Source organism: Centruroides vittatus, unplaced genomic scaffold (genome assembly GCF_030686945.1).
Source record: "Centruroides vittatus isolate TY-2023 unplaced genomic scaffold, ASM3068694v2 scaffold_1319, whole genome shotgun sequence".
NCBI lineage: Eukaryota > Metazoa > Arthropoda > Arachnida > Scorpiones > Buthidae > Centruroides > Centruroides vittatus.
Genome location: NW_027122674.1, coordinates 196,700 through 213,964, shown reverse-complemented (window position 1 = coordinate 213,964; position 17,265 = coordinate 196,700). Strand labels below are relative to the sequence as shown.

The 17,265-nt window shown below is 26.7% G+C and overlaps 1 protein-coding gene across 5 annotated transcripts in view; it reads left to right on the top strand.

Annotated features, from left to right (window-relative positions):
- Window positions 1–17,265, top strand: part of roq (roquin) — a 108,312-nt gene that overhangs the window by 27,724 nt on the left and 63,323 nt on the right. For 4 of the 5 annotated variants that reach the window (XM_067284527.1, XM_067284524.1, XM_067284526.1 and 1 more), the window contains exons 3-4: window positions 924–1,163; window positions 9,464–9,639. In XM_067284527.1, coding sequence (XP_067140628.1) covers window positions 924–1,163; window positions 9,464–9,639 — 416 coding nt within the window. The remainder of the gene's footprint in view (window positions 1–923; window positions 1,164–9,463; window positions 9,640–17,265) is intronic. The other variant, XM_067284528.1, reaches the window with a different exon arrangement.

The following is a 17,265-nucleotide window of genomic DNA, read 5'->3' as shown; positions in this document are numbered from 1 at the left end:
TTGGTTTATTTTCCAACTCCTCTTCAGTGCTGTTAAGGAAATTACAAAAAACGTTAAGGTTTCCGACAGTATTTAGGGTCACGTAAATTGGATAATAATAAACATAGAAACTTACATATTATAAAGCTGAAATGCATATGAATAAATAAACTAAGTTTCCCTAACCGTTTGCTGTTGGAACGTCTACCAATTTCATTACTTGGCTTACAAAGACGGTTCACACAGGATTAATATTCACAGCATCCACACCTACTACGTTATCCTGGATATGTTGACACTGTTCCTCACTATCCAGTTAATCCCACTATGTGTCTGGCCAAATCCATGATAAGTATGATTAAAAAGGCCTCTTAGTGCCCACAGGGTGGAAAGAGACAAAAACAGGAAAAAAATAAATAAAAAACTTGCTTTGTTCAGTTTTTAAAATGTTTTAATTTATAAAAATATATATTGACTTCTGTTGAAAATGCCTTTTTCTTTTTAAATATTCGCATTGTATCTGAATTTCTATTTTTGACTATTGCTGTCAATGACTATTTTACAGATTATGATTTAATGAAAATATTTAGAAAGTTATAAAAATAAAAATATACAAAATAGAAAATGTAAAAAATTAATCAAAATTAACATTTAAATAAATCTAATATATAAATCTTTAATGTTTTAAAGTTCTATATCAAATTCCTTAACCTATATATTATAGCATTTAATGTGAATTACAAATTATTTTTGAATACTATTGTCTAAATTACTTAACAATTTTTTATCTTCTAATAGATACTTAAACATATTTAACTTTTAAATATATCTATTAATACTGGGATAATAGTTATTAATTTAATAATAAATTCCAAATGTAAAGTATTATTAATTAGTTTCATATATAAAATTTAATTTTTTTAAATACATTTTTTTCTATTAAGGTTCGGCTAATGGAGGTAATCAGAGCAATTCTCTTAGTCGTCCAATGCAAAGAAAGTTGGTTACTCTTATTAATTGCCAACTTGTGGAAGAAGAAGGTAGAACACGTGCTATGCGTGCTGCTCGTTCTCTTGGTGAAAGATCTGTTACTGAACTTATTTTACAACATCAGAATCCTCAACAATTATCTGCTAATCTATGGGCTGCTGTTAGAGCAAGAGGATGCCAATTTCTTGGACCAGGTATGATATAGCATCAGTTTATTAAATTCAATGCTAAATATTTTTCTGAAAACTTTAGCTCAATATTTCATTTATTTAAGTCCACTTGACAGCCATATATTCAGGATTATTCAGATGAGATAATGACAGGAAGATATAAAGAAACAATGATAAACAATAAAACAATGATTAAGAAAACATTAAAGTGTGATTACCAGTTTTATTTAAATAGTAACTGCCCTCAAATAGCATCTTGTCCTAACAGCTTTAAAGAATAATCATCCTCAAATGGTAATGGCTGTGTCTACTATTCAGGGATTTCCAAAAACTTAGGAAATAAATGTAAAATTAATAAATACTGTAAACTGCAATAATAACTGTAACTTAAATATTGTATTTATTTAACAAACATACTTAATTGAAAATGAAATAAGTAATATGTACGATATACAGTACTGTACATGTATTTTTTTTAATGATTTTCTCATTATTGGTATATAGAAAGTAACGTTCATTATAAAGATACCAGTCACCATTTCAAGTATAATTTGTTTTAAAAATCATACTTTTGTAAGTAATTATTTAAATACTTTTATTAATATTGGATATCAAACAGATATAAGCAAAGGAAATAATCACCCTCAAATGGTAACTGCAAATAAAATGTATCTTTTTAAAATAGTAGCCACAGCTATTATTTCTATAAACCTAATATTATATAAAAATATTTAACTTTTAACTCAATTTAATAACAAACTGAAGAGAGAAAAATTTGACTCTAAAACATAAGAAAAGAAGATATTATTAATAAATGTATGTACTGTACTAGGTGTATTTTGACTTGTAAACTGTGGATTTATTTTTAGAGACTTCTACTGTATTTAAAAATAATTATAAAAAAGTTTTCTTTTATGCTTACACAGTTTTGACTATAAAAGAAATATTATAAAAGGAAATTGATTAATATGTCTACAGCAAGCTTATTTTGGATAACGGTATTAAATGTAGTTACGGTATTAAATTTGACATTAACCAAATAAAAAGAATATACAGTCAAACCTGTTTTTATGCGCTCTTTTTATGTGCGATTTTTATTTGTGCGATTTTTTTAATGCGAATTTTTAATTTGTGCGGTTTTTTTTGTGCGATTTTTTATTTGTGCGGTATAGTTGGCGACTAGTCTCGTGCGATTCGTCGTCTCACGTTGACTTATTATAGCTAAATAAACTTATTATAGCATAAATGAAGTTATCGTAGTAATATTATTGCATGAATATGCGAAAAATGAAATAATTTACTTTTAAAGTCAACAAAACACCACCTGGACAAAAATATGTAAAACAGACGATAGACCAGACGATGCAGTCAAGTGCTGATATCTGTTGTCAATAAATTCTATTTCGTACGGTTTTGAGTTATTTTCTATGTGAGACTTTTTTTATGCGGTCCCTGTTGACTGCATAAAAAAATTTTTTTTAAAATTGTGTTGCGAAAACTATTTTTTATAGCCCCTCGTGAAGTTTCGTGCGATTTTTTTAATGCGTTTTTTTAATGCGGTCCCTATCCCCCGCATAAAAACAGGTTTGACTGTACTTGTAAAAAATTTTTTCATCAGTTTAAAATCTTGAATTTAATAATTTTTAAATTGCAAGATATTAAATATAAAAGCATAATTTAGGAAATTTTACTCATATTATTGAACTTTAAAATATTATACTATAAATTTTCTATTTTACATTTATTTATAAAAATATCAATTTTTATTAAATAAAGAATAAAATATATTTAGTAAAAACTGTTTAAGCTAATAAACTAAAAATAAAATAAATTCATTTTAAATTTGCTGTTAATATTAATTTAAACCTTATATTTTTAATAAAATTTTATTAAAACAGATAGATTTTCTTTAATTATTTACATTTTGTTAAAATTTATTATTATTTTATTTTCATATTTAATGATATAATATTTATGTTAATACCAAAAAGACTTGAAAATATTTACTTTAGAATATAATATGTAACTTAAATTTAAAGTTTTCATTTCTTTAATATTGGGCTCTTCAAGAGATGGAATTAAATAGTTTTGAAAATATTAAACTAATGAAATTTTTACGACTTAAAAAGTAAAGCTGTTTTATATTTGTTTTTAAATGATTGGGATTATTTGAGGAAATTATGTTTAAAAATCATTAAAAAGCAAACTGATCATGTAGATTTTTTAAAAAATAAATGAAATATTTTCAAGATTAATTAATACAGAAATTTTATATAAAACAGTTTTTATTTTTGAAAAATTATTAAAAATGTTTTCTTTTTTAAAACAATTCATGCTGATTTCTTAAAATTAGTCAAAGAAGCATGACATGTTATAAAACATTATTTAATTGTAAAATAAAACTTTAAATATGATAGTTTATCAATCTGTAACAAATCAATTGCCAAGAATCATGAAAATTTACTGGTTTATGATGAGCTGATATAATTAAATGATCTAATGATTAAAAGAATTTTACAGGTAACTATAAAATATAAAATCTATGCCATGTGTTTAAAAAAACAATATTTTATCGTTTTCAGAAATACATGTTTTTAATCAAAAACATTTGTTTAAGAAAATGATGAAATCACTTTAATGGAGTTTAAGTGATAGAATTCTAATTTTTTATGTTCTATTTTTGATTTTGAATTTCATTAAAACATATTTTTTCTACATAAATATGTATATTGTCAGTTGCTGAAATTTTAATGATTAGTAAATTTGAATTCATTTAATTAAATTTCTAATATGTTTGAAAGATATCTGACTGAAATGCAATACGAATCTACAATACTCAATTAACATGCAAGTGCATTGTTAATTAAACCATTCAGATTCTAGACAGACACTGATTTGGTATATATATATATATATATATATATATATATATTTATTATGAATCTAATTAAACAGAACTCAACTGGTTATAAGATTACAACTTTATAAAGTTAAGACTGTCATTTGGTGGATTTTTTGTCTAATGCTTCATAATTGTTCTATGTCATTAAATTAGTTAATAACCACTGTGGCTATATTCTAAGTTTATATATTCATCCGGATCAGCTTCTGCCTGGAATCTAGACTGCATAACTGGCAAGTTTGAATCCTATTTTAAACCTGCTTAAAATTTATTTATATTAATTCAAAATTATTAATCATTAACATTTTCTGCATATGATAGGAAATATACCTATTTGCAGTTCAAATTATTTAATCATTAAATCATTCAGTTAGCTCATTCATAGCCTTGTGAATTTTTTAAATATAATTTTTGGCTTTGAATTTTTAAATATTATATGAATTTTTTTTCAATTAATTAAAATACTGAAAAGTTTCTAATAAATTTGAAATTTCAATGTTTTTTTTAATCTAAAGTGAATCTCTGAAACTATAGAATATGTTCATGAAAATATTTTTATAATGAGAAATTTTAATTTTTTAATACTGTTTTTACTTTTTCAATTAAATCTAATTACAGTAGAATGCTAATTATCTAAGTTAGTTTATGAGTAATTGAAAATTAGATAATTAGTAATAGAAAATTAATAAGGAAAGAATATCTATGAGAAACTATTTTTTTTAAATTATAACAATGTAGTTATGTATTCCGAGACTGTGTCTTCTTTTATTTGTTTTTTCCTCACAACTAGGTGTATTAATGGACACAAGGCCTTGTAAGAATGCCTTGTGTCCATTAATACACCTAGTTGTGAGGAAAAACAATTATAACAATGTACTTTAAAAATATCAAATATTAATGTAACATTTTTAAATACTTTCTAATCAGGTCCAATAATGATTGTCTGATAATGTGATTGCTTAGCACAGTGATTCCCAGACATTTTCCAAAACTCCATTTAAACATTAATAAAATAATTTTGCAACCCAAATATTAAATCTATATATAAAACACTTTGATAAAATAAAGAAGAAAAAATTAATTACTGAACGTTTTTTTAAGTTTCACTACAAATTACATAAACAGTGAAAGCTTATAATGATAAGCTTTCATTGATTTCTTTTTTTATAAAAGTCTATTTTTTAAAAATTCTTCAGTATTTTTTTTCTGCAGTTGTTGTTTTTTGATTGTATTTTTATATATATTTAATGACTGTTTAACTTTCTGCATTTGTTTTGATTTTATTTTTACCATTAATACAAATATCCAATTCTACTAAATATATCAAATGATCCAATGATTTATATTTCTGAGGAAAACGATTAATAACATAAATATATTACATTAAATTCTCGTTAATTTGAACTCTGATAGTTCGAAATTCCATTAGTTAGTAACTATACTTTTGTCTTGGCTAGAGATATAGGGATTTACATGTTAAGGAATTTGCTTAGTTCAAAATACAGCTACTTCAAAATTTGAAGTGAAAATTCTGTTCAAACTGTGATATGCATATGTTAACTCGTTCATTTAGATTGAAGTGCCTTCACACTATAAGAAAACAATAGACCAAGAACAGCTTCAATCTGGTCAATATGGCTTCTACATAACATATTTTTGGGTGTCACCTTACATATGGACTACCCCTTTTTCTCTTATCTCATAAAATATGACTGGTTTTCAAGATTGCAAGATTGGGCTCCAAGTCACAGATTGAGATATTTATAAGACTCAAGGTTACTATGTCTGGGTGACTTCTATTTTTTGGACCTCTTGAAAAATAATTTGAGATACATTTCAAGAAATTCTGCTTTACTTTTTATAAAATTATCTGGCAATCTGTGAGGTTCTCATTAGACATGTGCTGTTTGCCTGCAGTTTATTTATATTATTATAATTAAATATTAATGAACAAAAATAGCATATTAAGCAAACGGAATATAGCTACGTATTCCATTTGCATTAATAAATTATTTCAGTTACATGGCATTTGGCATATTGTACAGAAATATGTAAACCTTAAATAATTTGAATCTCAATAATCCAAAGTTGAAATTATTTTGTCCCTTGAATTTTGAATTAATGAGGATTTATTAAATTTATTAAAATAATACCACTTCAAACTGTGGATGAATCTCATAATTTAAACAATTTTAATTATTATCTGAAACAAAAAATTAATTTTGTTGTTAAATGTTAAAGAATTAGAAATCATGATAAATTTCTCTCAATTCCGATACTGATTCTACTTACTGAAAAATGTTGAATTTTTCTAATTCTTGATACTGATTCTGATTAATCATCCCATCACTATTTTACACTTTCATTTTTATACCAATTCAAAAATCAGTTTTAAAAATGTTTTTATGAAATTGAATACAACAAAATCAAATATACAAAATATTGTACTGTACAAGACAGCATACAATAAGATTTAAATGAAAATGTAGAAAAAAGTTATACTGAATGAGCAATTATTTATTGTGACATTGTTACAATGCTTGGGCTGCAAGTTTTAATTATATTTCTAATTTATTTAATTTAAAATATATGCTCTCCCCCTAAATTAGTACTGTACTGTCTTGCTCCTGTACATTATGCTTTTTCTTTAACATAATGGTGCCAGTCATCTATCGAACACCTTTCAGGGGAAATTTTTGAATTGAAATGACATGACTTCTGGTTTGCATTGGAAGTTTGTTTATAATTAATTGAGATATCCTCCCCTTAAGGTTTCTATATCTGGTCTCTTTTATCTAACTCCATTCTTGAGATTAAGGAAAGACAGACAGATAACAGTGGAAATTTATAGATCTACAATTTTTTTCAAATTACAGCCCAATGAATTACAGTTTATGAGACTTACAAGTTACAACCATCAAAAATAGTTTCAACCTGTCTCTGAATTAGTACATTTGATCTTATCGCTTTCTGAAGAAAAGCTATTTTTATTGTTAATGGTTTCCATTTAAATGAATAAAGAATAACATTAACATTATTAGTAAATACATAATCATCAACGTTTTTTAATTGAAATCATATCTTCTCCAATCAAGTGCTGGGTATATTTCTTGTTTGCTTGTCAAAAATAAGCCAATAGCTGTAGATTAACTGCAATTACAATTGAAAACTTGCTTGAGAAAATCAGTCACTGTTAGTATATTTTCTGATAGTAAAAGAAGATACATTTATTACTAATGTGATTAGCATTTTAAATCAGTGCTGAATATTATCAGTTCATACAAATTTATTATACTAGATTTGAGTTTTCTTTAAGGAATCTTTTTAGAAAAAGTTTAACTGAAGAACAATGTTTTACAAGTAGAGTTTACATGATTCTTTAAAAAGAATTGATGACTCTACTTGGACAATCCTATATTTGAAACCTTGGGTTTAGCAGATGAAACTTGTTTCCTACCTGATAAATCCTTTTAATGGAAGAAACTGTAAAGCATTGAATTCATTTTGCATTCCATTACTGTTTCAAAACAGTTGAAGGTTTTGCTGTGAGAAGTAATCAGTTCATCATTTTCATTACAGTTATCCTTTTTTGAATATTTTCTGATTTCTTGATCTATTAAACTTTGGAAATCCTAATCAGTATTTTGTTTTCTATATTAAAAGGAGACTTTATCTCTATCATTGTCAGTATAATATGTTTTGTTTATTTGATGTGATAAGTTTTTTTAACATCCATGAAGAAATAGAATGCATCTGAATATCAGACAGAATACAATACTAAACATATACATTGCTATGATGATAGTTGATATGATGGTGATGAACAGACTGGATTGAACAGAATAACTGTGTGGACTGATTCAGTGAGTGAAAGGGACTTATGCTAAAGATTTAGATCATATTTCTTGGATGCACTGATTAGGTAATTGGCAGTTTGGATAATCAGGATTCAGATAATCAGTGTTCTACTGTAAAAGTCAGTTACATAATAACAGATATCAACTAAAGATGTTCAATATGAAATCAAATCTGAAGTTTTTATTGGGCTATATTTTGACTAGATAGAGATAAAAAATTTCAATTATGTATAGCACATATCAAAGCATTCAATGAAGATATGCTTTGAATATAACTGGGGTTGCCAACTCTCCCAGACTCGCTGGAAGATTCTAGGAATTTGGCAAAGATTTAAAAATTCTTTGACTTTCAATTTTAGTCTTCATGCATTTACTCAACAAGATGATCAACTTTAGGAATATATATTAAAACAGAGTAAAGAGTAAGTGACAGCATTTTATTATTGCTGAGTAAAGATGTCAAATTTCCTGAAATTTTTTTACTCCGGTGTAATAGAAAATTCCTAGAATCAACTTTTTGGGAGTTGGCAAGCTTTATATAACTAAAGTAAATACTCATAATATATTAATAATTTTAATAATTAAATAATTTAGATTAAACTTAAACTAATTAATTTAGAAATTAACATAGGTAGAGTCTGCTTAGAATATGTGCAAATCTGCAACTTTAATAAACCATGAAGAGTTATTTCCATTTAATTATTCAGTTTCTGAAATAAATATCTTTAAATTTATTTATAAAAATTTTAAAATACAATTATAGAGGTTAGGTCTTGTCTAACCAATAATCTAGAATAATAAACAAATTATAATGTGAAAACATTAAAAGTTTTTAATTAAACAAAGAACTTTTGTCTGGTAATCTTAACTAGACAAAATTACTTTTGTTTCATTAATCTAATTCAATTAGAATTGAATCAAAAAGGAATTCCAAAAGAATGTGGTTTAAATTTAAATTTAAACTTTATCAAATGAAGAAATCTAAGTAAAAGTGCTTTTATTTGTTTTTATTAAACATTTACTATTTAATGTTACAATTTGCTTAATGTTTTACTAGTTTGCAATGTATAGATAAATCACTTTACTCTGGAGACAATCTATTATCCACAGACTCTCCATTACTATTCACTCAACTAACTGATATGCAGATATGTAGTAACAGCATATTTTATATGAAATCAAATATTTACTGGACTATATTTTTACTGATGTGAATAATTTAAATAATTTATTATTTGCTTTCAGAATATTTTTTTCTCTATGATTAAGCAGACACTTTCTCCAAATGGTGCAGTTTAATTTTTTAATTATTTTATTAAAATTATTAAGGTTTGATGTCACAACATATTTTAATAGTTATTCAAATCATAAATTTATATTTAGGCAAAATATAATTTACAAATATTTGGTTTCATATTAAAGTTGGTTAATGATATTTTATTGATGTATTTCGGTTCTGGCATATCATTTAACTCTTTTTATTTTATATTTTGTAATAAATTTTTATTTTAATAGTTTATTTTTGCATTTACTATCCACTTTTTGAATGTAACACATTTTTATAGCTATGCAAGAAGAAGTATTAAAACTTGTACTTCTTGCTCTTGAAGATGGTTCAGCTCTATCAAGAAAAGTTTTGGTTATGTTTGTTGTTCAACGGTTAGCGCCACATTTTCCACAAGCATCCAAGACTAGTATTGGACATGTTGTTCAATTATTATATAGAGCATCCTGTTTTAAGGTAATTTTAAAATTATAATTAAAGGAAATAAAAATACAAATAATTAAGTAAAGAATACTATATTTTATATCAGCTGCAAGTTGGCAGAGTAATCAGCAGAGAAATATATAGCATCTTAATTTGTTTAGTAGAAACTTTATAAGTTATGTACGGTATATAATGAATAAAGAACATAAAATAAACTTAACTTTGAGAACTTCAGATTTTAATTGATAAGGTTTAATACAGTGGCGTAGCGTGGGTGTCAGCCGCCTGGGGCGGAGGAAAATTTCGCCACCCCCTTATTTAGGTATTATTATTATTTATTGTGAAATTTTGCCGCCCCATAAAGTGACGCCCGGGGCGGACCGCCCCTGCCGCCCCCACCACGCTACACCACTGGTTTAATATTTTTTAGAAAGTTTGATAGATCAGTTTTAAAAAATAAGTAAATAAATAAATATTTAAAACAAATTTTTCTCATTTAAATTGGTTTCAATCAGAATTGAAGAGCTTATTTCCAAAGTGACGTTTCTCCAGGAAATACAAATTTGCAAAAACTGCAAATTTTAAATAATTGTTTTAAATGTTAATGTAAAAACTCTATTTTTGGTAACATTTTTGGTATTTTTATTTTCTGAATATAGGTTTAACAGTGAAAAAAAATCCTGAGGCAAAGGAAATGATAGTTTTGGTACTTCCAAATCATGGACTTGCACCACTTTGGAACAAAATTGCAGCATTTAAATGGATAATGTAACAAATAGATGGTCAAAAACTTTTAATATATAAAAACAAAAGAGAATATAATATACAAATTACAATACAAAACAAAAATTAAAATCTCACAAATCTTGTTTATATGACTGAAGATAATAAAAAACAGTGTTCAAAAACTATAATAATTTCAAAAGAAAGAAAAACTTAATAAATACATAAAGTTAATAAAAATCATATTGTAATTGTTCTGTCACAGTACCTACAAGGGTTGTCCCAGACATATAGATGGCGGTAGTTGTCTCAAAAAATTACTGTTGTTGAAAGTATCGACCTTAAAAAGCTTAAGTTTGAAGTTTGAAGACGCTATGTTGTTTAGTATTTGTTTGACAGCCATCAATAGTGAACAATCTCAGTGAATTTGTAAACATGAAAAAAATTGGTCATCGTTAGGTGATACAATACTTTCATTTGGAAGGTTTCAGTCCAGCCAATATTAAAGCTGAGCTAGATTCTACTCTGGGGGAGTCTGCTCCCTCATTTACAACAATAAAATATTGGGTGGCAGAGTTTAAACGAGGCCGTACGAGCTGCCAAGACGAACATCGCAGTGGTCGACCAAGTGAGGTGACCACGCTAGAAATGGTAAAAAAAATCCACAAAATGGTATTGGAGGACCATCGACTTAAAGTGCGAGAGCTAGCAGACATGGTAGACATTTTAAAAAGTGCTGTACGTCGCATTTTGACTGAAAATTTGGACATGAGAAAGCTGTGCGCAAGATGGGTGCCGCGTTTGCTCACAATTGAACAAAAACAGCGTCATGAGGATGTTTCAATCGAATGTTTGGTGATGTTTCACAACAACAAAGCCGAGTTTTTGCGTCGATTCATAACCATGGATGAAACATGGGTCCATCACTTCACACCTGAGATGAAAGAACAGTCGAAACAATGGACTGAAAGGGGAGAATCAGCTCCAAAGAAGGCAAAAACAGTTCCATCTGCTGGCAAGGTCATGGCGTCAGTTTTTTGGGATGCGCGTGGGATAATTTTCATTGATTATCTTCAAAAAGGAAAAACAATCAATGGTGAGTATTATGCAAACTTATTGCAGTGCTTGAGTGATGAAATCAAGAAAAAATGGCCACATTTGGCAAAAAAGAAAGTGTTGTTTCATCAAGACAACGCACCAGTTCACACATCCATTATTGCGATGGCCAAAATCAATGAGTTAAGTTAAATTAAAATTTATTTTGTATACTAGTACTTTCTATATATTAACAGGACTTATTATACTGGAAAATATGGATGCAGATATTTAGTCTTACAGATCAAAAATAATGTTTTTTATTTAGGACACAAAGGCATAATAATTAATCAATGAGTTAAGGTTCGAATTGCTTCCTCGTGCACCCTATTCACCAGATTTAGCCCCCTCGGATTATTTTCTCTTTCCAAACTTGAAAAAATACCTCGGTGGTAAAAGATTTGCCAACAATGAAGAGGTGGAGTCTGCGGTTGATGGCTGTTTTGAGAAGCTCGACAATTCTCACTATAAACAGGGTATCGAAGCTATTGAACATCACTGGGAAAAGTGTATCGAGCTAAAAGGAGACTATGTTGAAAAATAAAGATATGTTTTCCCAAATTTTTTGTGTCTTCTTTGTTAGGTCGGGTACTTCTGGGACTACCCTCGTATTTAGAATCAATCACTTTCTAAACAAGAAAACACTTTCTGTAAAATGTCATTGTAGTATGCCCATCACTTATTCCCAGTTTATCTAAAAGTTTCTTCACATCATCTATCTTTTCCAGCTTAAGTTTATTCTCCAATGGTAACAAATTAACTAATAGATATAACCATTTTTTACCTTTTTTTAATATTGTATGTTTGCACATCCCTGATCTATCAGAATAGTGCTGTTCGCAACAAACATATTTAGAGTTTATTCTGATTGCTTTCATTTCAGATACTTTAAAATCCATTTTTGACTTAATGTGTTAATGAATTGAAAGTTTCCAATTACCAAGTTGCCAGTCTTTACCAAGAACATATATTTGTCCTATATTCTCAAAAATTTTATTGTAGTCTTCTGATAAAAAAAGCAGTTCAGCTTTTCTTAACATTTTTTTTCCACCCTTCCAAAGGCCCTATCTATGGGTTTATATAACTGTGACCATGTAATCTCAAAAATTACACTATATATATATCTTAAAGTTTACTTAGCATTACTAATAATGTGTAATTTTTGTTTTGTTCACTGCATCCATCACAAACGAATTAATTTTCTTGATTTTTGGATTTTTCTTATGAAAATTTTTACAAAATGAGGACGTGACCTCTTTTTAGCATATCAACTAAATACTGTTTGAACTTCTTCAGAAAATGTGGCCATTATTAAAGAAAAATTAAGAAAACAATCAAACACAATAGCACTTGCGCTTCAGAAAGCAGTCATTATTGTGAAATAGTCACGTGACCAGTATACACTTTGTAATTGGCTGTTATAGAAATGTGACAGTTTGGAAATAAATACAAAACAAAAAATGTCACATTTGAAAAGAAAACCAATTTTTTGATACATTTTTCAACAGAAGAAACATCCATTTTGGTAAAAAAAAAATATTGTAGCACTATAGAGAAGCATATTATCAATGTGTTGGTGCCATGAACGTAAAAAATAAAAATAAAAATGGAGATACGTCATTTTGGAAATAGGCTCTTCAATTATATATTATGATGGTTTGAGTATAAATGATATCATCATCTGACTTATATTTAATTATTAAATGTTTGTGATCCTCTTTTAATGTGTAAATTCAATGTAAAAATTATAATTCTAAAATTACAAAAAAGAAAAATTTATTGATTTTTGAAATATTTCTTTACATTTTGTTTAAATCTTTTAATTATTATAGCCATGATTTTTTATTTATATAACTAGTTGATTAAAAAAGCAAAAGTGAAAGTATATTTTGAAAATTTTTCATAAATTATAAAAAAATTTATGTACTTTAAATCACAAAACAGCTTTTTATTGATTTATTTAAATATTATTAACGTTTTTACATTCCATATTAAAAAAATAACTAATTTTAGTCATATACTGCTTTAGAAAAACTACTTGGTCTTCATTTGAAGACAGAAAATAATTTTTTGTTTTTTCCAAATTACTCATACTTATTGCCCTTCAATTATGTAGATTAACTAGTAAATTTCTAAAGCCATGATTTCATATTTAACAGTTATATTTTTATAACTGTATTATTGTCACTGTTAGAAAGAGACACTTGAAAGAATTAAAGGAGTCAGGATATTTATTTGGATTAAACACTTTTTGGGATTTTCAATTCCATCTTCAAATCAAAATTCAATGTCCTGACAATTTGAGTGGAACAACTGTTTATAGATAACCAACCATCATTACAAATACGAACAAACATTTCTTTAACAAATTAATAGATATTTTAAAATTAACTGCATTTGAAGTAAATACAAAACTTATAATAAGCATGAAATAATAATGTCCATGCACAAACTAAGAAACAAAAATAAAAAACAAAATACAAATTAAGCTAAAATAAAAGATGAAACATAACAACTGAAAATGGCAAAAAAACATAAAAAAAAAAAGAATAAAATAACAGTAAAAAAAAATGTTATTCAGTGGTATGCACAGATATTAAGAGTGTTAAAATACAGGAAACGTCAGTGAGGAGGCCTACTACAGAAGTTTGTACAATATAAATAGCTGAGACTTGGAGAGAAGCTTAATCTTGAATTTTCAAGGGCAGGCTTGTGATTGTAGGGAAGCCATACCCAAGGATCTAATTCATTTCCTTCTCTTAATTTATGATTGAAAATTTGGCAGTTGTGATGGTCAACTCTTCAGCCATTCTAAGTGGCAAATATCTTGTATTTTTACTTTCCTAGCTGTTATATGTAACAGCTAGGAAAGTATGGTGATTGGTAAAAAAATTACCCCAAAATTTATACATTTTTGGGCTCATTACACCTTGAAATGTTGAGAAATGCAAAAAAAAAATTTAGGGGTATTTACTGTATGTATCGATGTTTGTGTATGGAGGGGCATGATTTTGTTCACCCTCTTTGAGCTAACTTCTGTGCATTTTGTTGAAATTTCTGAAATTTTGCAGGGAGGTATGTTCATTAGGGGGATTGATGCTATTAAATTTTGGTGGTTAAAGGTCGAGGGGTGGAGACATAATGAGGATCGTGTGTATCTCCAGTAGGGTCGGACTTAATGACGATTTTACTCGTTATTAGCATTTACAATTTTTTTATAAAACCCAGGTCTAACCTTGAAAATTAAGCTTTTTGCCTTTTTATAATAGTTAAAAATATAAAAAGTTTTTAAAATAAAATATGATAACAGATGACATTATCAAATGTTGCCAGAAAAGTTAAGCAACTCATTGCTGGATTTTTCATCAGAATCTTGGTAACCTTCCATTGAGGAACAGTTTCTGTTTTGTGAAGATCTATTCTACTAGGGCTGTAGATGGTTTTCCATAAATTACTAATTTTAGTAGTTACGTTACCTATCTGCCTGTAAGTTTAATTTGTATTTTGTTTTTCATTTTTGATTCTTAGTTTATGCATGGATAATATTATTTCATGTTTATTATGATTTTTGTATTTATTTCAAGTATTGTTAATTTAAAAATATCTATCAATTTTTTAAAGAAATGTTCATATTTGTAATGTTGGTTGGTTAGAAAACATTCAAAAAATTATGTAAGAACAGTTGGTCTATTTGAATTGTCAGAACATTGAACGTTGTTGCTCTGAAGATGGGATTGAAGTTCTCAGAGTGTTTAATCCGAATTAATATCCTTATTCTTTTAACCCTTTTGAGTTTTTTTCTAATGTTTATACTTACAAAATCATCATTTTCACTTTTGAATTATAGTTAATAACAGTGACATAAGTAATAAGAATGTGTATAAAATATGAACTCATGGAAATAGAAATCTATTATGTAATCTATACAAACTTCACCAAAGGGACAACTGCCAAGTCCATTATATTTAGTTAATCAAATTCAATACTAAAAATGTTATTGTAATTATTACTATAATTATCTTAAGATTATAGTAACTAAACTTTGTGAACACGGTTTATATCTGTTATTGTTGAAACAACCATGAAATATATATAATTATTATTAGTATAGTGATAGTAGTATTACTTTTTCTTTACCTTGATGTTTTTTGTAAGTAATTAATTTACAAATTTTATAATAGTAAATACTAGAACTCTACAACTTAGTTCAAGATAGTGTTTTAAGTTAAAAGTAATCTTAATTGTAAATAAATTTAAAATATACTGTAAATTATATATAATTTAAATTAAATTTTTATATTTAAATATTTGAAATTTGTTTTAAAGTAACTAAAATGAAAAGATATTTTCAAACCTTTTATTTTTAAATGTCTTTCTAAAAACCAATAAAAAATTATTTTAATAAAAGGAAATGAATGAATTAGTAATGAATTTTAGTAAATTAAGATATAGTGTAAATCAATAAAAATAAATCATAAGCACAACTAAGATTTGTAAAATTTTGTTTCTCACTAGTCAAACATATTAGTCAGATGTCAGCATGAATGGGAAAATCTCAAGAATCATGTAAATCTGAGTCACACAGTATAATATAACTATATATTGTATTTGGAAATTTTTGTAAAACAAAATTTAAAAAATGAAGAACTTTTCCATTATTTCTTACAGCAAACTTTGTCTTGTCACTCTGTCCACATTCCCTAAATAATAATAGATAAAAATGTGTTTGTAGCAATGTTTTACCTATCAACTGATGGTTCTAAATCAAATAAAATAAAATGTAGATTAGGTTATTCATCAATGTAAAAAGAGTTAATATAAAATTAAAAAATGAAAAAACAAATGTTATCTGTTATTTGGTTGGATGGTCTGTGTAGAGACCAGTGAAATGACTGTTGACTTTATTAACACAATGATTTGTATCCATTCTTTGTCTGAGCAATAATTACAGACTTACTGACTGCTCATCACTGCCTTTGTTCTCCTTGGTATACTTCATAATTAATTCATAGGCATATATAATAGTCCATCTCAAGTTGAATTTGAGTTAATGTGTGTGTTGTCTACCACATTTCTGTTAATGATATTCAATTGAGATTTCAGTTAGAGACAAAAGAAGGTTATAATGATAAGACTGTACACATTTGTGATATTTTTCCTTTTCATTCGCTGGTTTTTTATTGCGAGAGGTTTTCTTCCATTTTATTTGGAACTGTTTTAATGATTTAATAATAGAGTTTAATGAGTTAAAAAAATCAGAATTATTAATCAGAAAGGGAACAAATGAATTCAGTTAGGGATAAAAGGAAGGAGACAAAATGGTACCATTTGTGAAAAGTGATTGTTTCAAGTCAACTCTCGAGCAATTAAATCATCTCACAAGAATTTAAGTGAATTGACTCTCTTCAATTAAATCAAATGAACATTTTTATAAACAAAACTTATTTATTAATGTATTAATTAATAACCGCTCTGACCCATTATTTGACCAAATATTTTGAGAATTCATTTCATTTGATTCTATCAAAACATCCAGATAATTAATTATAATTAAATGCTACTCTTAATAATTTTCAAAATATCACAAGAATCTAATAACCTCAATAATACAAAGAATCTCATTAAAATTATAGAAAAATGATGCTTGTTTTTAGGTGTTTTTATCCAAAAACACCTGGAAAGCTAGAAGTTCATACTTGTGCTTGAAATGATCCAGAGAGTCTGTAAAAAATAATTGTCACAATTTTTACAAATATCATTTTGACTGTTTTAAATAAAATGAATGTGAATTTCATTATTTTAATACCAAAAAATCATTTCTGTAATGCATAGTATGGAAAG